Source organism: Leopardus geoffroyi, chromosome A3 (assembly GCF_018350155.1).
Source record: "Leopardus geoffroyi isolate Oge1 chromosome A3, O.geoffroyi_Oge1_pat1.0, whole genome shotgun sequence".
NCBI lineage: Eukaryota > Metazoa > Chordata > Mammalia > Carnivora > Felidae > Leopardus > Leopardus geoffroyi.
In genome coordinates, this window is record NC_059336.1 from 11641134 (window position 1) to 11665728 (window position 24595).

Below are 24595 nucleotides of genomic sequence, written 5' to 3' on the forward strand. Positions count from 1 at the left end.
ACCGGGCGGGCCGGGCGAGTGGCCATGGCGGGCGCCGAGGACGGGCCCGGTCAGCAGCCGGAGCTCGATGAGGACGAGGCGGCGTATTGCCGGCGCTGGGGCGCGCAGCACGCCGGGGCCCGCGAACTGGCCGCGCTCTACTCTCCAGGTAGGACCTCCGGGCCCCCCTCCGGGCCTGCAGTCACTAGCCCGGGCTACGGACAGCGATCCCGGGTTCCCTAGATGGGAACCCCAGCCTCAGGCCCCGATGCAGAACTCCAGCCTCTGCTTCTAAACTTGCAAATAGCGCCCCCAAGTCCGGGGACCCCACCCCAGCGCCCCTTCCAAGATCAAGCCACAGCCCCAGCCACGGGGCTTTCTAGATGAACGTACAGTGCCTATATCAAGGAACTGCCACATCAGCTCCCCGGGCCGCATACAGAGCTCCCATCGCACCCCTCGATCCGGATCCTAGCCTCGGAGCACCCGAGGCTGCAAAGAGCGCCCCAAGACTTAGTAAGGACCCCCATCCCAGGACCCTGTCCGAGCCGGACGCAGCCGTTCAGCTGCATGCACTGCCCCCGGCCTCCTAAAAGTCACATCCCATTCCACGTTCCCTAGATCCGGAATGCACACACTAGGGCCCTAGTTGTGCCCCAGCCAGGGCCCTGGGCTGCAAACAGTGACCTCACCCACCCCACCCCCCCCAAATCTGAGCACATCAGCCTCTCTGCTCTAGAACCTCAGCGCATGGGGTCCAGGCTTCCTAGCATCCCCGACGCCGCCCTTCCCCCAAGCTCTGTTCTAGCTATAGCTTCAGTGGCCACAGACCACCCCGCTCCCCCCCCCCCACCCACCTCCCGCAGAGAGGGGCCTCAGCCCTCGCTGTATTCCAGAATCCCAGGTGGTGAGGGCATGGCAAATCTTCCAGTTTCAGCCCCTGCCCTATGCAAGCCCAAAGTCCAGCCCTTAGGACTTGGGGCTGGAGCCCTCCCTTTCCCCAAACCAGACCACAGTTTCCAGACCCTTGCCCCCTCACCCCCACCCCCGTTCAGCCCTCAGACCAAGGTCCCTGGCTCGTTCCTACTGTGCCTGCCGCTTAAATGCTCCAGTGAGCACCAGCTCCCCCACCCTTCTCGGACTTCCAGAAGAGCCCGGGGAATCTCATTGCCTGGGCACTCTGTCCCCAGAGGTTAAGGAAGTGCCATCAACTCCAGAGTCAGGTGACTAGGAGCCACAGGAGGCCCCTCCGCCTGAATGTCGCCATCACACCAAGCTTTGTTTGTCGAACATTCTGACATCTTTCCTTTTGCCAGGGGACAGCCACCACGCACAGCCCTTGCCTGGCGTGGGCATGGGTCCACTACCAGCTTTGGCTTTCTACTCTGACTGGCCTGGGTTTGCCGACCATCTCTGCCATCACTGGCTGTGTGACCTTGGGCCGTTGGCTTTCTTGTTGAGTCCTAGGTCACAGAGGCCTCTCTAGACTTGCAGTTCCATGCTCTGGGAGTGATTTTTTGGAACCTGACTTGGGCACCTGGTCCATGATGCCGTGGTTTCTTTAGCCTGTTCCTACAGCGCCTAGCCTGTGGACTTGAAACCGCCTGTACGTCCTGGGACAGACTGGACGTGGCATCCTGGCTGCTTCTTTAGCTGTGTGACCTGGACCAAGCCACTTTCTCTCTCTGAGCCTCAGTTTCCTCACCTCTAAAAAATGGATACAAAGTAAAATTTATCTGCCCCTTGGTGTTTGGGGGAAGACAAAATGAGATCATCCACCTGTTGTTTGGGGTTTTTTTTAAGTTTATTTATTTATTTTGAGAGAGAGAGAACAGGTTGGGGAGAGGGAGAGAGAGAGAAGCCCAGGCAGGCTCTGCACTGTCAGCACAGAGCCCAACGCAGGGCTCAAACTCAGGAACCGTGAGATCATGACCCGAGCTGAAGTCAGACGCTCAACCGACTGAGCCACCCAGGCTCCCTGAGATCAAACTTTGAGCAGCACCCGGCTTGCAGTGGGCACTCCCTATTGCTAACCCAGTAATCTGGCCTTTCCTGTGAGTTTCGGAGTCAGCTGTCTCTCCTCTCTGGCCCTCAAACTCACCACGTGAGAATCGAGGGTAAGGATTTAAAGGCCTCCTCCTTTGGTGTCCAGCTCTCCCCACCTGAGTAAACCCTACCCACTTTCAACCAAATCATACCCAGGCATCCTGAGCTTCCCCAAGGGACTGCCGTTTCTCCATTCCACCATGATTGCATCTTTGTCTGGGTCTGATTTCCCCAAATGCCCTTCACCCTCTGAAGAACAGCCCCGGAGGGATCTGAGATTGCAGGCAGCCTCCGGGTGCCCCAAACCTTCAGTCAAGGCCTTATCTCCTCCTGACCTGGAGCGGGGAGGAAGCCAGGCAGTGAGGAGCAGAGGAGTGAGAGACTGATCAGACTGGTTTCTCCAAATTTCGTAGGCCTCCACCTCCCTGTCCCTTTCCTGCGGGGCTTGGGGGAAGTACCTTGACCTCTCTGGACCTGACTTACAAAATGAGGGACCAGCCTCAACACATAGGGAGCATCTTTGTCCCAGTCCCTGTTCTAGGCCCCAGGGGCAAAGCAATGAACAAGACCGGGGAAAAAAAAGGTGGCATTTTACTAAACCCAGTAAATAAGGAAAATAGCCCACTTGCCCAGTGGTGGCAAACATTATGGAGCAAATATAGAGCAGAAAAGGGGGAAGTGAAATATTGGGGGCAATAACATTTCAGAGAGGGGGCAGTTAAGACTTCACTGAGTGAGTAATACTTGAACAGAGACCTGAAGATATTTGAGGAAGGATGGTCCAGATCAGGGACCCAGCAAGTGCAAAGGCCCTGAGGTGGGAGCACACCTGGAGTGTTTGTGGGACTGCATGGTAGGAGTCCCATGGGCTGGAACAAAATGAGCAAGGGGAGTGTAGGAGAAGCTTCTGGCTTCCAGGACTGAATTCTTGAGATTCCTGGGGCCAGAAGTGGATTGGTACTGTGACAGCAGCCATGAGAAGGCAGTTGACATAGCTGACATTCTTGAGCACTGGCTGTGCTGGACATTTTCTTCACATGCTTATTTCACACTTACTACAACCGTCTGGGGCACACCCTCAGTACTAACCCCATTTTTCAGGGGAGGAAACCGAGGACCCCATCACCTCCTCATCGCCCACCCCCCAAAGGTGTTCTTCCTAATGCTTGTCCTGCTTGGGATTAGGCTTGCATTTGCCCCTAGCAGAGGGCCAGGTCAGCAAGCCCGGGGACGGCTTATGTTTGATTTGCCTGAAGTGCTGTCACTTCAGGGATACCCTGTCCCACTTGAAGACATTTCCGGAGGCTTAGCAAAGAGTAGGGACTTGCCCGGAGCCCCATAGCCCGTTAGCAGCAGAACCAGAACACTGGTGGAAGAAGGAGGGTGTTCTAGGTTCCGTGTTCTTAATCTTCACTGTGGGAGTGAGCCAGCCCCGGGGTGGGTGTGCAGGAGGGGGACCAGTGTTCCAGGTCAGTGGAACAGCATGCGTGCGGGGCCGCTGGCAGAGAGAGTGGGCCTAGTGTCCGCGGGGAGCTGTGAGTAGTCTAATCGAGGCGGCATTGGGTGGTGGGAGCAGCAGGGGCCAAGGAGGGAGGCAGCCTCAGCCGTACCCCGTGGGCCCCAAGGGTCTGGCCAGGGAGCTGAGGCCCGGGCCTGCGGATCCCAGGAGCCCCCTGCACTCTGGGTTTGGGTTTTACGGCAGCAGCCTGCCCTGTGCTGGGATTTGTGAAGGACCTGGTGGGCTCGCAGGCCTCGTGGGCAAGCCCGCAGGTAAGGCAGGTGTCCAGCTTCCCGGCAGGTGCCAGCTGAAACCTGCCCATATGTGTGCCACTTCTCAGGTGCCCCGGGCTCCAGAGGTTGATCCTGAGGGGCCACTGGAGCCAGCTGTTCAAGCCACCCTGGCTAAGTACAGGTGCCTGTGGCCCTGGGGGACACAAGAGTCTCTTAGCTTAGGGTCAGAGGAAAGATTCAGTCCCCCCACGTGGGCCTGACTGAAGCCAGAGACCTGGGGCCCTTTCCCTGGCCAGGCCTGGTCCCTGCCACCCTGGGCTGAGCTTTGTCTCTGTTTTCCTCTGTCTTGTTCTTTTTCTATTTCTTTGTCTCTCCCCTCTGGCCATGTTCTTTTCTTTTTTTCTCTTTGTCTTCCCATAATCTCTCCGTGACTCTGTTTCTCTCTGTTTCTCATTCCTCTGTGTCTCTGATCCGTCTTCGGTCTCGTCTGTCTCTCTGTCCCTCTTCCTCTGCCTCTCTCTGGTCCCTCCCTGACTTCTGTCTCCTGTGCCCCCACCTCCCTGAGGCCAAGGGGCATCAGAAGTGCAGATTATTCAGGGCTTCTCTGACTGAAACTAGAAGAGTCGGGCCCGATGCCAAGCCCGTAGCTGCCGTGGCCTGCCCCCAGGAAAGCAAAGATGGCCGAGGCCTGGCGCCTGGCCTTCCCTGCTCCTCCAAGCCCTACAGCCACCACACATAGGCCCAATCTCCTCCCCAGGCCAACAAGCATTCACTGCCATAACTCAGCCCAGATCATGGACCCTAGCCAGGCCAGAGGCTGGCTCAGGAAAACAAGGCCCAGCTCTCTGCCAGAGGTGGCCCAAGCTCATATGTCCTGAGCAGAGCCCTTCTCTCCCTGGGCCTCAGTCTGCCCATCTGTAAAGTGACACCACTTAGACCACCTGACCCTATAGGCCCTGCCAGGCTGACGGTCCATGCTGTGACTTTGGAAAAGTCGTTTCATCACTCAGGCCTAGTTTCTCCCTGTGAAAGACAGGGCAAGTAGTCCCCAGCCCACAGTGTATGGGAAGGGCTGGCTGAGCTCATCCTGGCATTGTACCTGGCACATAGTAGGTGCTCAATGAAGACTGCTCTTATGATAGATGTACTTCTTATGAATCAAAGTTGAAGCACTTGGTCTGCGAAGGATCCAGATCCCAGAAGCCAAAGATAGATGGGGTCTAGATGGGAAAATATTCAGACTTCAGGGATGTTCTCGAAGGCATGGGAAGAGAGCTGGGCTGTCTTTAGAACATCCGAGCTAACATGTCCCGTTGACAAGCTCAGGATCCAAACCCAGCTCCTCATTTTCACCCACTGAGCCTCAGTTTCCTCGTCTGGGAACTGAAATCACATAGTTCCTTCCTGGAAGGACTGAGACTTGAACGAGAGAGAGACTGTCTCAGGCTCAATGCAGGTGACTGCAGGAAGCCACCCAATGTGAGGCCACAGGGAGGGAAGGAGACTGGGCTGAACCAGGAACCCCTGCCCCATCTGACGGGAGCAGCCGCTGCTGCTCAGGCCTGTGGCGCCCAGAGCCTTGTGTTCTCAAGGGAGGCAGGAAATTAGGAGTTTTATATGATTTATTTTTTTAATGTAGCTAATTTTTTTTTTTCTTAACTGAGAGCTGAGTATGCTGGAGGGAGCTGCTCTCTGCAACATCCCTGATGTGAGCCACACCCGACCACCCCAGCTGTGCTAGGCCTCAGTGCGTATCAGCCACCGTTACTGTTATTTGATCACGTTGCTGTCCCTGCAGGCTGGGGGTCAGGCAGGTGGGTCGGCACTGAAGAATCATCTTCTCCTTGCCCCTTCCACATGCCCCTCCGGACTTCTGCTTCTGAGTCCCAGGCCCTGGCCGCAAACAGGAACCAGAAAGGGGAAGGGCCAGCTGGGCCAGATGACAGTGACCCCAGGTAGGGGGGCTGCTGGGGCAACAGGGTCATGGGGCCCACGGGGAACAGTCCCTGACGAAGAAGTGGAATGCGAAGGGTTCTGGGCCCACTTCTGCTGCTGTGTGACTACCACTGGGGTCCTGCCCTCTCTGGACTTGAGTGTCCTCATCTGTACAAGTGGGGGCCAAGAGGATGCAACCCTGGGCATGTTCCTTCTCCCCTCTGACCCTCGGTCTTTTCACGGGGCAAGGGGAGGGCAGCTGTTCTGATTTTGGCCCAGGGCACAGTGTGCTGTGTGTGGTACATCCTGGGTAAGGCCCTTCTCTCTCTCTGAGGGAGAATGGAATGCCTAACAGGAGCAATGGAATACCTGCTGTTTCCTTCTAAGGTGCTTTGGTGACGAGCACCCAGAGACAAAGTCTGGCAGTTGTCCTCTAAGATGACATATAGGAATTTGTTTATTTCACGGGCATTTATTGAGTGCCAACTGTGTGCCAGGGCCCTGGTGAGCAAGCCAGACATGGCCCTGGGCCTCCTGAATTCACATGTGGGTAGGGGAAGAGGGACGTCATTCGGGCAGTGACAGCCCCTCAGGATGGGCCCCATGTTGGAGGAGTCTGAGAGTCAGAGGAAGCATCATGGATAGCCTCCTGGAGGTGGAGGTTCTAGGTTGAGATCTGCAGGAGCATTGCCAGAGTCGCTCCAGGTAAGGAGAGCAGACACAGGAGGAAGCCTCTCTGTCTACCATGGCCCCCTCCAGTTGTTGACCACTCACAGGGGCCTGCCTGGCCATAGGATCCGAGTCTGTAACTGACTAGCTTTGCGGCCTCTGCTACTTCTCGGGGCCACTCTGACCCTCAGATCTCTCATCTGCAAAACGGCATCACCTCAGCAGGTACCTGGCATATAGCAACTGCTCGGTAGATGTTAAACACTGATGATAAGAAAATTATTGTCGTTAAGGAGCTTCCATGCCCTTGGGACCAGCTGCCTGGGAAAATAATATCCCCAGGGGACCTGCAACACATTCTGTGTCACCCACGCGATGTTTTCGTTTCCTTTTATTCATTTATTTTTTACTTTAATTTACAATTACAAGAAAAGATTTTTGGTGGAGGAGCACATTCGCGAATATTAAATTCCGAGAGGAATAAGTGGAAGCCAGTCTTGACTAGACAGTTTCTTTCTTTTCTTTTCACACATAAATGGCTGCTTTTTTGCGCTTACCAGTAGGCCCTGGACATCTTCCCTGTCCACATGCAGACAGCCGCCCAGACTTATTTTCTGGCTGCAGAGATGCCGTGGACCAAGTTAATCTGGCTGATCCCTCCGGTGTTGGACTGTTCAGACACCTCAGACGGAGCTGCAGTGAGTGAATCAGCTTGTCTGAGCTCACATGCCTTTTAAAAACACGCGGCAGGAAGTTTAAAAAGAGTTCGCACACCGCTTCTGATTCCTGGCTTCCCTTGGGTGTTAGAAGTTCAGGCGTCCTGGGCCCACACTCCCACCTGGCAGTGGTCAGGCCGTTAGCAACCACCCCCCATGCCCACGCTTGACAGAGGATCCATGGGCAGCCAGTATCCCACGGCCCCCACCCAGCCCACCTTACTGCTCCGCGTCACCTGCCTGGTGGCTGGAGGGCTTGGGAGCACCTCCTCTTTCCTGTGTTGTGCTCCCAGACCCCCTGCTCCTGGCAGGAGCCCTGCACATGGTAACCAAGGCCCATTTCTCCTAAATTCCTGACTCATTGGAGCCTTGCTGGATGCCAGTTGGGCAGGATCTGATCCTCTGGGATTAAAGACTCCACTTCCGAATGATTACCTGTAAAAGGGGATAGGTGATGCCATGATGTCAGTTTGAAAAAGCTCATTGAATCTCCCTCTGGGGCCTCCGGGGAGAGCCCACCAGGGCCCGGAGACAAGTTCTGGTCCTGTCTGCCAAAGAATCGGCCCTTCAAGGCAAGCTTCACGGGCCTGTACCTTGGGCAGACTCTCCCCCTACTCTGGCCTTCAGTGACATCGTCTGTGAAATAGGTGGGCGTTCTTCGTGGCAGTCCCTAAGTTCAGCCTGTGGTTAGCACCATAGACTCCCTGAGCTCTGAAGAGCTCCTACAGGGTTCAGCTCTGCCTGGCTTTGGTCCTCGATCCCTCGGCCTCCCCCACCCGCCCCACACTTACCTCTGGCCTCCTCTCCCTGCAGGCAAGCGCTTCCAGGAGTGGTGCTGCGTGATCTTGTGCTTCAGCCTCATTGCCCACAACTTGGTCCACCTTCTGCTGCTGGCCCGTTGGGAGCACACGCCCCTCGTCGTGCTGGGTGTCAGTGAGTACCGATTGTCCCGCCGCCGGCCTCAGTTTCCTTAGGAGTCAGGGACCCACTCTGATGGCAGCTCGCATACATGTGTAATCGTGTGTGGCTGTGTGTGCTTGGGTGTACACGTGCACTGTTGGACACACTCGTACCTCAGGGCCTTTGCACATGCTGTTCCTCTGCCTGGAACTCTCTTCCTTCAGACACCTACCTGGTTCACTTCCTCATCCAGGTCTCACAGGTCACCTCCTCGGGGAGGCTCTCCCTGATTATCCCTCAAAAGTAACAGCCCTGCCATACACCGTCACCTCAGCATACTGTGTTGTCCAGTACATTTATTTGTTTAGTATCTGTCTCCCTTCACTCAAATCTCACTCCCTGAAAGTAGCGATTCTTGTGTGCTCACTGTTGGGTCCCCAGCCCCAAGTGCGAGGCCTGGCTCATGGTAGGTACTTGATAAATATTTATGGCATCAGGAGATGAATGAATGGGCAGGCTGTAACTTCTAGCACATGCTGAGTGTTTCCCATTGGTCAGTCCTCCCCCATCCACAGCCTGGGAGGTGGATGCTACACTTGTTGTCATTTTCCAGATGAGCAAACTGAGGCTCAGAGAAGGGCCCGTCCAGCATCACACCTCAAGCCAGAAGCACAATAGAGCTCTCCATTCACCGTCTCCACTCCCAGGTCCTGAGGTGACTCCCTTCCTTCCTGCCTGCGCACCGGCCTCCCCTCTGCCCTTGAACTCAGGCGCTCATCCCCTCCCCTGCTCCGGGCTCCCAGGCTGAGGGGGGGCGGCTGTGCCCTTGGCCTGTCCGCCCAGCCCTCCCTGCGTATTCAGCTCCCACAATCTCATTAAAAGCACTCTGGCCGCCTAAGCCAATAGTGCTCAGGCTGGCTAATTGGGCCATCTGGGTCTGCGTTGGGGTGGGCACGTGGTGGGTGCGGGCCAACTGGGGGAGAGGGAGTTAACCCCTCCGGTGCTGGGGAGCCTGGGCCCCGCCTCAGGAGCCACACCCGCCCCCCCTTACCCAGGGGTGAGAGGGACCGTGCACCTGCAGCCTCTCTGCCTCAGAGCCTTACATTCAGGGGCAGGAATGTGGCCGGCGTGAGCCCTGATGTCCCCTCTGGGGGTGGCTGCATGCAGGCTCTGGGTTCAAGTCCCAGCTCTACGGCCTTGTGGCTGTGTTGCCTTGGGGCTAGGGTTGTTGCATCTCCGAGCCTTGTTTCCACACCTGTAAGTCGAGGCTGCTTGTGGCACCTGCCTCCTCGGGCTGTTGTGAGGGCCTCACACAGGTGTGTAGCTGCTGAGGGGCCAGCGACTGAACAGAGGTGGGAAGGAGACCCCACCCGACATAACCACTCGCGAGGGCTCAGACCACCGTGGTCTCTTTAGCAATGGATTCTTTCCCAAGTGTCCACTATGCACCAAGCTGCACGTGGAGTACTTTCAACTCTTGGTGTCGAGCCAGTGCGGAGGTTGGGACCGCCATCCCCTGAGAGGCCGGGCCACTTGCCGGCTGGCCCAGCAGAGTCCGGGATCACACATCCAGACGTGCCCAGCTCTAGAGCCACAGACTCCCCCAGCAGGGCCCGTAGGGCCTCTGGTTAGCACTGGGAGGAGAGTGTGTCTGAGCCCACGTCTGTGTTGTGTGAGGCAGGAGGATGGGTGTCCCAGGCCGTCGCCACCTTCCTTCCCTGGTTGGGATCAGAGCCTCCAGGCCCTGGCTCGGGAGCGCTCTGGCTGTCTGGTCACCGAATGTGACACCAGCTCCCCCATCCCACGCCTTGGCCTCTGAGCTGATGAGAATAGACCATCTCCTGATAGTGGTGTTTGCACAGTCCCTAATTGATTTAAGTAGCCACCCTGATTTGTGTGTTAACATGCAGGAGGCGAGGCACCGTGCCAGTCTGCAGAGGCTGCCTCTAGCCCAGCACTATCTCTCCAGAAGCCTGGTGCCCCTGGCAGGCCCTGGAAACCAGGGAAGGCGGAAACATGAAAAGGTGCCCAGTTGATAAACACAGACAGATGATGCAATGCTGGGAAGCAAAACCGAGATAAGAGAATAGCCAGGGAAGAGTTGAGAGGTCAGGGAAGGCCTTTCTGGAAAAATGACATCCGCACACAGACCTGAAGGAGGTGAGGGAGGAGGCCAGGCAGATATCTTGGGGAGAGGCAGCAGGGAACAGCAGGTGCAAAGTCCCAGAGGCTGGGATGCGCCCAGGGAACAGGCGGGAGGCCAGCGTGGCTGGGGAAAATTGATCAAAGGAAAGGTAGTTGCTGGCTGCTGAGAGAGGCAGGGTGCAGATTGTGCAGTGCCTTGGTCTAGACTTGGGGTTTAATTCTACAGGCCGTGCGGAGCCACTGGGGAGTGTCCTGTAGGGAGCTGACGTCAGCTGGGGCTGCAGGCGGGATGGATGGGGGCGGGGATGCTGGCCCACACCCGGTGAGGGCAGCGGCAGTGGTGCAGGATCCTCAAGTTCTCAGTGAGCTGCGCGAGGCGAGCGGCCAGAACATCCTGTCACGCTGGCCGTGAGTAGTGACCCACGGGCTTTGATGGAAGGGATGGGCTTCCATTGGCAGAGGCCCCAAGAGGCGGCTTGAGACGAGATGCTCAAGCCGCCTGCCTGAGAGCCAGGGCAAGGTGCCGAGCAGGAAGTTGGAAATCCGAGTCTGGAGTCCAGGAAGGCGGCTACAGATAGAAATCTGGGAGACCTCGCAGTAGAAGAGGTGTGTGAAGCCCAGAGGCCGGCGGAGAGCCCCCAGTGCTTCCATGCGGGGGGGGGGGGGGGGAGGAAGAGCCAGCCGGGGCGGCCAGAGGGGCTGCAGAGGCCAGGAGGGGAGAGTGTCTCCAGAAGACTTGAGGCTCAACTGAGAGCAGCCGCTGAGCAGAGCCAGCAGGACGGGGCAGCGAGGGGACCACCGGATCTGGCCACATGGAGGTCGTTAGTGACCTTGACAGGGACAGCGTTGTCGTGAATGAAAGAGCGAACAAACGAACGGCCCTGGGAGCCTTGAGCTGTTAGCGGCACCCGGGGAAAATGGAGGAAAAGTGTGGGCGCCCATGAGTTGGCCCTTGAGGAGCTGAGTAAGAGTTTTCTGGCAGACAGAGCGGGGAGGGTGTTCCGGGCAAGGGAGCCCGGGGAGTGCAAAGACTGGCGATGAGGTCGGAGGGCCCAGGGCCTCAGGTCAGGTGAGGAGTCTGTGCTGAACGATGGTAGAGCCGGGATTTCAGCAGTCCACCCTCGCGGTCCACCCTTGTGGTCTCCACACCAGGCCTTGAGGTGGGCAGCAGCTAAGAAGTCACAGCTGGGTAACCTGTGGCGAGGTGAAGGCCCCAAGGGACCCAAGGACTATCCCAAGGTCACCCAGTGAGTCAGGGTAGCCTGGGGTGACTCATCGCCTGTCCTGTACCCTGTGGTACCATGGGGTGCTAACCAGGCCAAAGCTGCCCTCACGATGAGCCAGCTCTAGCCACTGCCCCCTGCGCTAGGACAGAGAAGCTCTGTGTGCTTGCCTCTCCTGTCTCCACTAAAGCCCCCTGAGGCCCAGAGTCACTGCTCTAGAAACCCCCACTCTCAGAGGCCTGGGGGTCACAGAGCCCAAGGAGCAAGTTGTTTCTTCTCGCCAAGAAATCGTTCCTGACATCTGTCCAAAGCACACATCCCTCCCTGCTCTGCAGCCTGAAAAGGCCAGGTCATTTGACAGATGATAAGACTGAGGCCTGGAGAGGGTGGTAACACCTAAACTACTAACTATAGCTACATTTGGGAGTGCTTACCATGTCCCAGGGACTCACTTGACACGTATTAGCCCAGCTTATTAATCGATCGCACGTAAGTAAAGTTAAGTGCTATTATTAATGTTCCCATTTCCCAGACCTGGACGTGAACACAGCATCATTGTGAATGGCCCTCACAGTAGTCCCTGGCCGCCGGTCAGCAGCCCTGACTGTCCTTACCCTCTGAGTCTCATTCCTCCTCTGGCCTCTCCTCTGGAGAGTCGGGATGTGTTGGGGCCCAAAACTATGGACGTGAAATAAGATGATGCAGTTTTTCAGAAATAGACTTTATTTACTAGAACAAAAAAGAGTATAGAGAGTTCCCGTAGGCTCCATGCACCCAGTTCCCCCTGTTGTTAACATCTTATATTTTACATTAGTGTCATACATTTGTTACAATCAACATACCAATATGGATACATTATTACAAATTAAAGACCATGGTTTATTCAGATTTCCTTAGTTTCTACCTAATGTCCTTCTCCTGTGCCAGGGTCCTTTCGAGGATACCACTCACATTAGTTATCGGGTTCCTCTAGGCTCCCTGTGGCTATGACAGTGTCTCAGACTTTCCTTGTTTTGGGGGACCTTGACAGTTTTGAGGAGCCCTGATATTTCTTTTTTAAATTTTTTTTTTAATGTTTATTTTTGAGAGAGAGACAGAAAGACAGAGTGCGAGCAGGGGAGGGGCAGAGAGAGAGGGAGACAGAATCCGAAGCAGGCTCCAGGCTCCGAGCTGTCAGCACAGAGCCCGACACGGGGCTCGAACTCACGAACCGCAAGATCATGACCTGAGCTGAAGCCGGACGCTCAGCCGACGGAGCCCCCCAGGCGCCCCGAACCCTGATGTTTCACAGGATGCCTCGCTACAGGAATTTGTCTCATGCTTTTCTTAGACCACGTTGTATGTTTCTGGGAGGAGGAGCTGAGAGGCAAAGCACCATTTCCATCACATAGCCGGGGCATGTACTTGACCTTGACCACCTGGCCCGCGGAGTGTCAGGTTTCCCCACTCTGAAGTTACTCTCCTCCCGCTTCCCCACCGTATCCTCCCTGGAAGAAAGTCCCTGGGCACAGCCCGTATTTAAAGTATGAAGGGTTATATGTTCCAATAATGAATGTCTAACACCTTTGACATAGTGCCTGGCGTAAAGGATGCACTCCATAAATGTTAACCACTGTCACAAACATTGTTTTTCTAATATTGTTTTTATTATTATCATTCTTTTCATCTGTAAGGATTAAATGCTTAGGATGATTAAGGAGATAAGATGTGTAACCGGCTTAGAACTGGCCTTGGTAGAGTTTAGGGATTAAAAGAGATAAAACATTTAAGGGGCTGGCACAGGGCCTGGTACCTATAAGTGCTTAGTAAATGTTGAGTAAAAATAAATAAATAAATAAATAGCTGGCATTTTTATGAAGAAATGATGACATATGTCCGCCTCCAGGTTTGGGTATGAATGTTCACAGCAGCTTGACTCCTAACAGCTTTATACTGATTAACTCAGGGAATATTTACTGAACCCCTAATAAGTGCCAGGGACTGGGAAGGAGACGGGAAATAGGAAATGGTGGAAGATGGGGGTGGTTATAATGTCAAACACTCAACGGATGTTTGAACAAAGACCTGGAGGGAGTGAAGGAGGGAACTGTGCTATACCCTGGGAAAGAATGTTCCAGGCGGAGGGAACAGTAAATGCAGAGAGAGACCCAGAGGCGTGTGAGGGTGTGCAAGGGAAAGGGCGTCAGTAAGCCAGTAGGGTTGAGATGCAGCGAGCAGGGAGAGTGATGGGGGCAGCACTGGGATGTTACCTCGCCCAAGCAGTCAGCCACTCTGCCTCAGTTTCCCTGTGTGCAGGAGTGGTTGTGCATCCTGCCGTGTTAGATTGGGACCTCAAGGCAGGTTAAGAGCCCAGCTCTGCCACTTGCCCTCTTTGTGACCTCGGTCCAGTTAAACTTGTGTTCTCCAGGACTGTTTCCACCGCTGCAAAGGGGGAATAAGGAGGGTACCAGCTTCAGCCGGATTGTGAGAATCCGCTGAGATCAAACACGTAAAGCGCTTGTCTGGCACTGAAGGTGCTCAATAAATGGCAGCCACTGTTTTTTGTAATCATCATTCCCATCTATCTAAAGGAAACTGGGGCACAGAGAGGTTGAGTATCATGCCCAACGTCACACAGCTAGTGAGAGACAGCTGGGATTTCCTGATCTAACAGCTCTTAACCCCTATGTTATACCGAACCTTCAAGCAAGTGGATGGTGTTGGGGTCTTTGCAGGAACCCAGTCCAGTTCTGAACACATTGAGAACAAGGAAAAGGCTGCCAGGGGCCAAATTACCACATTTATTGTGATACAAGCTAGGTTGGGGAGGAAGGCATGGCTACTGCCTGCGCCTGAGGGAATTCTGACGACAGACCCCAAAAGCACATTTCCATCTATTCACTGGCAGCACTGGAGCAGAGTGGGCCTCCCTCTGTGGAATGATTGGGGGTCAGAGAGAAGGGCCCAGTCAGCTCCTGATAGGGAAAAGTCGAGCTGATCTGTGCCTGCCCCCTTGATTCCCTCCAGACTCCCCAAACAAATGAGTCCCCACATATCCCTGGGCAGAGCAAGTAAAGGGACAGGAGTGCTCTCCCTGAGACTCCATTCACAGGGAGGAAAACATCCCAAGTAGAGAAGAGATACCACCCCCCGTAACAAGTGAGTGAGTGAGCGAGCAAGCAAGTGAATGAATGCGGGACTCCCTGATTTGGGGCAAAGGGTGGGCAGGACTGTCGCCTGCCTGGTCCCCTACCTCACCCACCTCTTGTCCACAGTTGCAGGCGCTCTCATTGCTGACTTCTTGTCTGGCTTGGTGCACTGGGGAGCTGACACTTGGGGCTCCGTGGAGCTGCCCATCGTGGGGAAGGTGAGTACCTTGACCCAGCCCGTCTCCTGCAGAAGCAGGTTGGGCTGTCTGATGCGGGGTGAGCCCCCTTCCTCTCCGAGCTTCCCATTTCCCTGTTTGAAAGGCAGAAGCCATCATTCCAGCCTGACCCCCTGCGTCTCCTCGAGGACCAGAACAGACTAGAAATCCTGGGATTTCTGGAATTTTCTGGAAGCAAAAGCATCAAGCATGGGATAGAGAGCTTTGAACCCCTTGAATTCGGGGACCACGGCTCATTCTCCTTTGCCAGCCCTGTTGCACCTCACCATTGGTTCTAGTTGAACTTTTACCTTGTGCCACACTGTTTGGGTTGTCCAATACAAACAGCCTTAACCAAACAAAGGTACTGGTCCGCGTACCCGAAAATTTCAAGAGTAGAGCCAAGTGAAAGCGTGGCTGGGTCCAGTAGGACAGACAGACCATGCTCTCATGACTCCGTCTCTCTCTGTGTCTGTCCCTGCTTTCCTCTCTGTTGGCTTCCCTGTCACATAGGCTTTCCCTTCATCCTTCCAGCTCGGCCCCCTCAGTGGAAAGGGAACTCTCCTTTCCCACAGTTGCAGCCAAAGTCCTATAGCACACTCCCATTGGCCCAGCTCAGGTCACGTACCCATCCCTGTCACTGTGGCAGGCAAGCCGGGATGCTCTGATTGGCCAGGCCAGGGTCACGTGCTCACCTTTAGGTTCTGCCCCATCGGGACAGTATGTACCAACAGAAGAGGAAGAGGGGGAGGCTGTTACCAGAAAGAGGGGCTTGGACACTGGGAAGAAATAGAGGGGCCTGCCTGCCACTGTGAGGGGTGTCCTCAACTGTATTAGAGTGGGGAAGAAGGGTGGAGGTGGTCTCCAACTCCCCTCACACCCCTGCTGGGGAGACTGAGGCCCAGAGTGGGGCGGTACCGTGCCACGGTCCCCACCTAGTCATTTTGACTGCCTCCTGCTAGAGCAGCTTAGAGCAGGACCCTGAAGGTTGGGGGGGCTCTGTATCAGTATGATGGCGGAGCGTTCTGGCATCCTGAAGGCAAGGAGGTAAGCCCGGGTCCAGTATGCGCAGCAAGTGGTGGAGAGAGGCCGGCCACCACAGGCTGACCGGTCGGACGTACCCCCTCTCCCACCCTCACCTCCACCCCAGGCTTTTATCCGACCCTTCCGCGAGCATCACATCGACCCCACAGCCATCACGCGACACGACTTCATCGAGACCAATGGGGACAACTGCCTGGTGACACTGCTGCCTCTGCTGAACATGGCCTACAAGTTCCGCACCCAGAGCCCGGGTGAGTGTGCCTGCCAGCTGCCAGGGGGCTGTGGGGACACAGTCCCCTCACTACGTTAAAAAACTTTTAGTTATCATCCTGTAAAATTGGCACATTTGACATAAAAATCTGTGCTTCCAGCTTCTCTTGAACAATCCAGTCCGGCCATCCTGGGCCCTTGTTCCCCTCTGGCTTCACTGGGAGGGAGCTGAGCTGCGGCCGCCCCCTTTACACAGTCCCCACTCCTCCCTGCTGTCCTACACCTGGACCAGCTTGCTCACCTGCATTACCTGCCTGGCCCTCAGGGCTCCTGGCTTGGCTGCCCTGGCTGAGTAGGGCCAACACGGGCAGTGAACTCAGGAAGTTCTGAGTTCTGATCTTTGCCCTATTTTAAGGAGGGAACCTGTCCCAAAGCAAGTCATTTCACCTGTCAGAGCCTCAGTTACATCATCTGCCAGGTGGGCAGAAGGCGGGGGAGGGGAGGTTGAATACTCCCGCCAGGCCACGTCTTGTCCTAACAACTTGATACGTCGCTGGTCCTTGGAGCAGCCCCTTGGTGGGTAGAGGTGTGGGTGTCTGTGGTGTGGTGCCATGGTGCCCGCTCAGATCCTCCCCACGTGTGCACCCATCCCCCAGTTGCCACAAGCAGCGGCTGCTAACGGCTCCCAGCTGTCCCTTCTGGGAACCGCCAGGGCGGGTCATACGTCTCCCCTTGGGATAAGCCTAAAGCCAAACGTAAAGGGACAGGAAAAGCCGACAGAAGACCAGCCCTCTCACTTCTGGGTGGGACCAACTCTGTGGAGCCATTAACCCTCCAGAGCTGCCCCCAGGATCAGGCTGAGACAAGACTCCCCCAAACCCATCATTGTTTAGCTCACCCCCTGCTTTCCCCACTCCCTCAGATGATTTTCCGAACAGAGGATACCCTCCCTCCCCCCCCCACCCCACCCCACCCCCGTAAACCCTTGTCTCAGGCTCTGCCTTTGGGAACCTGGACAAAGACCTATTGCCGTGTTAGTGACGATGAAGTTGAGACTCAAAGAGGCAGAACCGCTGGCCCAAGCTCATGTAGCCAAGAAATGTCAGAGCACGGACCTGAACCCAGCTCTGCCTGACTCCGGAGCCCACACCTGTAACTATTTCTTGTGCTTCCTGCACGATCTGCCCACTGAGCAGAAGAGAAGCCTGAGGCCCAGAGGGGAGTCTGAACTTGCCTGAGACCATGGGGGAGGGTGGAAGGAGCTGCTCAGGGACGAGGAGCCAGGGCCAGGCTGGTGGTGGCCCTGCCCCCGTGACAGCCTCGACACCCTGTACCCCCCCCCCCCCCCCCCCCCCCCGCAGAAGCGCTGGAGCAGCTGTACCCCTGGGAGTGCTTCGTCTTCTGCCTGACCATCTTCGGCACGTTCACCAACCAGATCCACAAGTGGTCGCACACGTACTTCGGGCTGCCACGCTGGGTCACCCTCCTGCAGGACTGGCACGTGATCCTGCCACGCAAACACCATCGCATCCACCACGTCTCACCCCACGAGACCTACTTCTGCATCACCACAGGTGCGGCTCCAGGGTGGCGTGGAAGAGGCTGCCCTGCCCCGACCCCAGCTCTGCCTCTATCCTCAGGGTTAGGAGGGCAGAGGTCACAGGAGGAGGTCATATCATCCTTGCCCTGCAGGAACATGCTCTTACATTCATGTGCCAAGTGTAGGTGCTGAGGACGCAGCAGCACGAGAGAGACCGCCTCCCCCACTCCCACCTCCTAGAGTCGTGATTTCAACCATCCATCCATCCAGCAGATATTTGTTGAGCACCTACTATGTGCCAAGCGCCGTCCTGGGCTGAGGCTCCAGCACTGAAACAAACAGGCAAAAATCCCTGCCTCTATGGTATTCACATTCTAGTAGGGGACATTCCATTTAACCATGCTATGGTATTCACATTCTAGTAGGGGACATTCCATTTAACCATGCTAACTGCTGGTAGGTGAGGAGAAGGGAATGGGAGACTTTACCCTTTAAATAAGGTGGTCAGTGCACCGAGGAGACATTTGAGCTGGAGGAAGAACAGAGGGTGTGAAGTCCCCGAAGGAGGAACACACAGGCCTGCTTGGTTTGAGGAACAGCGAGGAGGTCAGTGTGGCTGGAGCAAAGGGCACTGGGGGCAGGGGGCAGGGGAGATGACAAATGCCCAGTCGTGAGGCGTGCTCTGGCGAAAACGAAGCCGGGTGAAGGGCAGAGAGGGAGTAGGGAGGCCAGCGTGTAGCTGTTCATAGTAGGCGGTCAGAAATCTGGAAGAAGAAAAAAAAAAAGCGTGGGAGGGCCCTGCAGCTAAATAGTGACAGAACAGTTCAGGCAAAGGGAGTAGGAAGTACAAAGACCCTGAGGCGGGAACACGCCTGGTGAGACCAAGGAACAGGAAGGAAACCCACCTGCCATCAGTAGTTACAGGACCAGTACCAAAGAAGTGAGGTGAGTTGAGCAGGTTTTCTGGGGTCAGCTGGCATCTTTCAAGATTAAGGGTGTCTGAGGTGCTGTCAGCACCTTGATGGCAAGTCAGGCTACAGCTTACGATCAGCTCTCCACTCTTCGTGTGAATCTTTAGGAAGCAAGCCTCCCTGGATGTGCTTTGTTCTCACGCACAGCATGGGGCTGCAGCCGCCACCTTACATAGGACTGTCACGGGGCCAGGGCGTGAAGGGCGCTATGGCAGATGTGAAGTGCTTGGCACATAATAAGTACTCGATAAGTCACGGCTACTAGTTTCTGCGGGGAGAGCGGTGCGTTGTCTTTCTGGAGACAGAACTGAGAACCACAGAAAATATTCTTCGTACGTCTTAAGGTCATGTTCTTTGAGAGCAGGTGGAGGGGGTGGAATTGAGGCTGCCGAGATCAGTTAACTGCTCAGCCAAGCCTAGGATCGGGCCTGGTTTGGCCACTCGCTAACGGGGAGACTCCTCTCTGAGCCCGTCTTCTCATGCGGAAAATGGGAGTATCTACTCTTTGGGTAGGAGGCTATCATACAGATGAAATAAGATGGGAAGTAATATTTACTGAACATCTTTGTGCCAGTCACCATCCCAGACACTCGGGATCAACAGAGGGAGAACAGAGTTCTGCTCTGTGGAGCAGGTGCTGTGGTTGGGAGTTGGGGAGAAAAACCAACACAAAACAGGGAAGCGGCCACAGGTTATCATAAAGGATATAAAGAAACAGAAGAGGGTGATGTGGTCAAGGAAGGCTTCCTGGAAGAAGTGGCAGTGGAGCCCAGTGATAAGAAATGCTGCCACTGTGCCTGGCATATAGTAAGCACTTGGTAAGAAAGTGAACGAATGAGGGGACAAAGGCATGTCTGAGCAGCCCTAAGCCCACTGGTGGGAGGTCCCCATCCCCTTGGTCAGCCCTTGTCCCTCTACGGACTCACTCCCTGTTGCTCCTGCCCCAGGCAAAGCCAACTTTGCTCCGTCTCCTCAACTGCTGCTCTCCCACTCAACGCCCTGGTGCCCTGTTTCCCCCCTGCAGGCTGGCTCAACTACCCTCTGGAGAAGATAGGCTTCTGGAGACGCCTAGAAGACCTCATCCAGGGCCTGACCGGCGAGAAGCCTCGGGCCGATGACATGAAATGGGCCCAGAAGATCAAATAACTACTCCGAGCCTGCCACCTTGTTGCCAACCCTCCCTAGCCCCCTAAACCGAAGCCATCTGCCAAATTCCAGCCTCCTCGTGCTGGCCCCTCCAGATGGAGAGGACGCCTCCTGGGCTGGGCCCGGGCACCCCCAGCCCACCCCCCGTGACACAGAATACTTGAGCCACTGATTTTTCATTTCCTTTTTTTCATTTTCTCTCCTTGGCCCCTCCCCAGCCACCTGAGCTGCTGTCTCCAAGCCTGACTCTGCAGAAAAAGGAGCCCCGCCCTGCCAGCCATTCCTTGGGTAGAGGAGAAGCTCACCCACTCCCTGCGCTCCTACAGCACCCCCACCCCCCCACTGGGCAGCCCTTCAGCGTGGCTGGCGTTGGGGCCACTGAGTCGTCTTATCTGTCTCTCGTTTGTCCCCAGTGGTCTAGGAGCCCCCAGGCACACCTAAGTGTCCCTGGAGCATTTGCCCTGCCATGGCCCTGTGAACTGACCCCGAAGACCCGGGTGGGTGGACAGCCCCAGGCGCCACCTTCAGCCTAGCCTGTCCACCCAAGAATGGCAAAGTGAGCAAGGGTCTGAGGGCAGCCGGCCAGAAGAGGCAGGAATCCCCTGCCCAAGTCTGGAACCCCTTCTCCCCTGCCCGTCCCCCACCTGCCCACGTGATTCCAGCCAGAGCTGATACTTCTAATCAGAGGATGTCTTCACAGAGTGCAGCCCCTGCAACGGGTCTTGGTCATTTGGAAGGGGACACGGTGTCCCCTCTGGCTAGGGGAATGTCAGAGAAGGAAGAATTGGGCTGTTTTGTTTTGGTTTTTTTTTTTTTTTTTTTTTAAAGGTGCTTGCTTGTTTAATGTAAATAATAGAAAGCCTTAATATCTTTTCTGTAACACGGAGTAATATTTTAATGTCACGTTTTGGATGTACATAATATATTTATAACAAAGCAGCAAGAGTCTACTTAACCTCGGCTGCCTCGTATTTCCTGGTTGGCTGGTGGGGGGGTGGTTAAGGATCCTGGAGAGTAAGACCCCACCTCTACCCCATTCCCAGCTCCCTTCCCCCAACCTTGGGCTCAGAATGGGAGTTTTTTCACCAGACACAGTGAATTAATGTTGCCATATGCTCCAAACACGTTTGGAGGGGACCCATGATTGGGTGAGGATGGCCTTGCAGGAAGTCATGATGATCGAGTAATGAAGGCTGATCCCTATTAGTGAATTCCTTCAGCAAATGTTATTGGCCTGGTGTGTGCCAGGCTCTGACCTGGACACTGGGACACAGCACTGAACAAACAGACAAGGACTTACCCTGGTGGAGTTGACCTCCTGAGAGACAATAAACATAAATAAATGCATATGTACATTCAGATGGTGATTTGTAAAGAAAATCAAACAATACTGAATCACATTGGAAAAGTAGGGTGGGGCTGCTTCGGCAGCATGGTCAGGGAGGGTCTGAGAAAGTGACATCTGACCTGAGACCTGTAGGAGATTGAGCCAACTAAGGGAAGCGGTGGCAGACTGGACAGAAAGTGCAAAGGCCCCGAGGCAGGAACAAGTTTGAGGTTTTTAGGAAACAGTGGGACTGGACTGGAGTGAACAAGGGGAAAGTGGAAGATATGGTTGGAAAAATCAGGACTTGTTATATGGAGCCTCACAAGCTGAGGAAGTTGGGAGACACTGGACGTTTTAGATAAATATCTTGTTCAGTTACTCATTGAACAAGTAATTACAAGGCACCTCCCATGTGCTAGGCACTGAGATTCGGTAGTGAACATTACAATCAATATGTAGCCTGAGCTTCATAGTTTCTGCAATATTAGCAAAAAAAAAAAAGATGTTAGGGACACAGAAATTGTAAAATACTCTTCAGAGTGGTCACAGATAAAGCTTTTTTTTAATGTTTATTTATGAGAGAGAGAGCATGTGTAGGAGAGGGGCAGAGACAGAAACGGAGACACAGAATCTGAAGCAGGCTCCAGGCTCCAAGCCGTCAGCAGAGAGCCCGACGCGGGGCTCGAAACCCCGCCGTGAGATCATGACCTGAGCCGAAGTTGGACGCTTGACCAGCTGAGCCACCCAGGCGCCCCAGATAAAGCTTTGCCCTGAAAGTATGCCCACCACTAGACTTGATTTGTGACTGTCCGAGGGGATCCCAAAAGGAAGGAGAATTAGAGTTCAATTCATTAATGACAAAATAGCTTAAGTAAAAATAGCTAAAATCATTTTTATTAACTCCTATAATAACTGAAAAGTTGAGTTAATAACTGACTTAAGGTTTGGCAGGACCCAAGGGTTCACATGATTCACCAGACCTTGGTCAATCTACTTCCGTTTTTCTCTTGAGTTGAGACTTGAGATTGGACCAGCTCTGCAATCTCAGTGGAAAAGTTTCCCCGCCCAGTGGCCGCAGCAGAAGCCCAGGCCAGGCTCCCACTGGGACAGATTGTGTCTTGTGGTGGTTCGTGGTTCTGATTGGCCAGGTTTGAAACAGGTTCACCCGGAATTGCAGGGATGGGAACAACGCTTCCCAAGCCACAGGATGAGAGGAGGGAGATGGTTCCCAAAAGAAAAGGTAAGGTGTTATCAAAGGAGGTCTACAGTGGATGGGGCAGCCAGCCAAACTCTGGAGGGGTCAGATAAGCAGCCTTGGGGCTGCAAGAGTTGGTTTCCTGTTCACAAGCCCCGGTGGGGAGACCGTCCAGGCCTACCAACCTGTGTTAATTACCCTGGCGCAGCAAAAATACAGCCTAAGTCCAGAGAGGTGAACTGACTTGCCCAAGACGGCACAGCTGCTAAGGCAGAGCCAGGCCTCACACACAGACTTGTCTTGCTGCTCCTGAATCCCAGGGACTGGGAAAACACCTTCAGAACCAGAAGAGTGTCCGGTCTGATTGTGTTGGGTCATTTGTGAGATATGGGTGTTGCAAACAAGTGCCTGTGAGGGCTGGGCAGGGGGAAATGCTCATATCTGCTGAACACTTAACCACATGCCGGACTGCAGAGAGCTCCATACATCGGATCTGAGAGGTGAAGACACTTAGCCCCATTTGCAGATAAGGAAACTGAGGCACTGGGGTCATGTAACAGGCCCACGGTCACATAGCTAGTAGGTGGCAGGGCTGGAATCTGAGCCCTGATGTGACCCAGAGCCCCTGTGCTTTCACACCTGCCTGTAGCCCCAGTGGAGGGATGGAAGTGAGGAGGCAGGTGGCAAGTGAGAAACGCGTCGAGAAAATAGCAACAGAGCAGCTGACACAGAGGGCTGGGATGCCCTGGAGACATCAGGCCCAGAGAGCAGCTGCCGCTCACATCAGCCGATTAAAGAGGAGCCAGAAATCCAGACTTTTAAAGATGTTGGCTCCATTTTTTAAACATACAGTAGACAAGGGCGCCAGGGTGGCTCAGCTGGTTAAGCCCTCAACCTCAGCTCAGGTCACGATCTCATGGCTGGTGAGTTCAAGCCCCGCATCAGGCTCTGTACTGACATCTCAGAGCCTGGAGCCTGCTTCTGATTCTGTGTCTCCCTCTCCCTCTGCCCCTCACCCACTTGCACTCTGTCTCTGTCTCAAAAATACATATTAAAAAAATATATACAGTAGGCAAAATAAAACGTGTACGGGCTGACTTGTGCCCTCAGCTTCCCAGCCGGTGCAGGATGGCCTGCCTTTAGGTGGATTTGTGCTGCTATCTGGTGGCGGAGTGGGGCAGGTAGCAACGCAGGGCAAACGTGTATTTCCAGCTTGGCTGGGAATGCCCTGCATCCCCCTCTATGCTGGCTGCTTCTTCCAGGGGATCTTCGAGGGGCACCTGTCCCCAACTTTACCCCCGCCCCCTTTTGATAAACCTAAAAAATTTCAAGCTACCCTTTAAACTATTCTTTAATAGGTAATGCATGCATAAGGTAAAGACTAAGAATCAAACAGAAGGATCTAGAGCAGGGGTCCACTGATGGCCACCCGTGAGCCAAAGCTGGCCCACTTGTTATTCTATGGCCCCAGGAGCATTTTTTTAAGTGGCTGGGGGGCAAAAAAGAATATTTCCTAACACCTCAAGTTCAAATTTCAGTGTGGCCGTAAAGTTTTAGTGGCACGCAGCCACACCCATTCATTTGCACATTGCCTAATACAGCAGCAAAGTTGAGAGCCAAATGGCCCTCAAAACCTAAAATATTTACTTATGTGGCCCCTTACCAAAAAAAAAAAAAAAAAAATCTACCAACTCCTGGTCTAGAGTGAAGAGTAACGTGTTCCCACTCATGTTTTTCCAAGCCCTCAGTTTCCCTCCCTAGAAGCCATACTTCAACAAGTCCCTCGCAAATCCCTTGAACAGGCAGAGAGGCGTGCCCGGCCCCTGCTTTCACACGATCAGTAGAATATTATACACACAGTTCGGCACCTTACCTTTTTTCACTTAGCGTATTTGGGAGACAATGTTAGATCAATACTTCCTTCCTCTTTTTGACAGCCGTGTAGCATTCCAACTTCATATTGGACTTTCATGTTTTAACTCGCCTTTTGTTGCACGTTGAGGTTGTTTCCAGTCTTGGGTAATACAAGACTGCTGTTATGTGCAGGGGAGAACCTGAGTCTTTGCTCATCGGGGCCAGCAGACCCCTGAGGGGTTAATTCCTAGGAACCGAATGGTTGGGCCCCGGGTGTCTGTGTTACATTTGGATAGTTCAGGCCAAATTGCTTTCCAATTACCCATCTAAACTCACAACTTTTGAGAGTGCCAGTTTCCCCACACCCTTGCCAACACAGTGTGTTATCAAGTGTTTTGTTCTTTGCCAATCTGATAGGTGGTTTTAATTTGCATTTCTCTTACTCTCTTTCATTGACTCTAAGAGATCATTGATTGTAAGATGCATCCTGATTCCACAGATGTGTGAATGTAATAATGTGCATCTCAGAATCATTGAAATATAGTATGTTGAATGACCGCGGGTATCTTACCTCATTTCCTTACTCTGTACATGTCCTTTTCCTATTTTTCTTGGGAGGCA

The 24595-nt window shown here is 54.3% G+C and overlaps 1 protein-coding gene across 2 annotated transcripts; it reads left to right on the forward strand.

The window, feature by feature from the left end:
- The first annotated feature begins 23 nt into the window (after window positions 1-23).
- On the forward strand, window positions 24-20945 carry PEDS1 (plasmanylethanolamine desaturase 1). Of its 2 annotated transcripts, none has more exons than XM_045444251.1 (6): window positions 24-148; window positions 7890-8009; window positions 14599-14690; window positions 15838-15982; window positions 17303-17515; window positions 19477-20945. In XM_045444251.1, the coding sequence occupies exons 1-6, from the start codon at window positions 25-27 to the stop codon at window positions 19596-19598; spliced, it is 816 nt and encodes a 271-aa protein (XP_045300207.1). In that variant the 5' UTR covers window position 24; the 3' UTR covers window positions 19599-20945. The 2 variants fall into 2 exon arrangements, with proteins under 2 accessions (XP_045300207.1, XP_045300208.1); XM_045444252.1 differs by lacking the exon at window positions 24-148 and adding an exon at window positions 3494-3560.
- The last annotated feature ends 3650 nt before the right edge of the window (window positions 20946-24595 follow it).

Bases quoted from the DNA above. Each gene is read 5' to 3' on its own strand.
- PEDS1 (XM_045444251.1), top strand. From the start codon at position 25: ATGGCGGGCGCCGAGGACGGGCCCGGTCAGCAGCCGGAGCTCGATGAG. The intron at 149-7,889 runs GTAGGACCTCCG...CTCTCCCTGCAG, and splicing joins GGCCGCGCTCTACTCTCCAG to GCAAGCGCTTCCAGGAGTGG. The intron at 15,983-17,302 runs GTGAGTGTGCCT...CCCCCCCCGCAG, and splicing joins GTTCCGCACCCAGAGCCCGG to AAGCGCTGGAGCAGCTGTAC.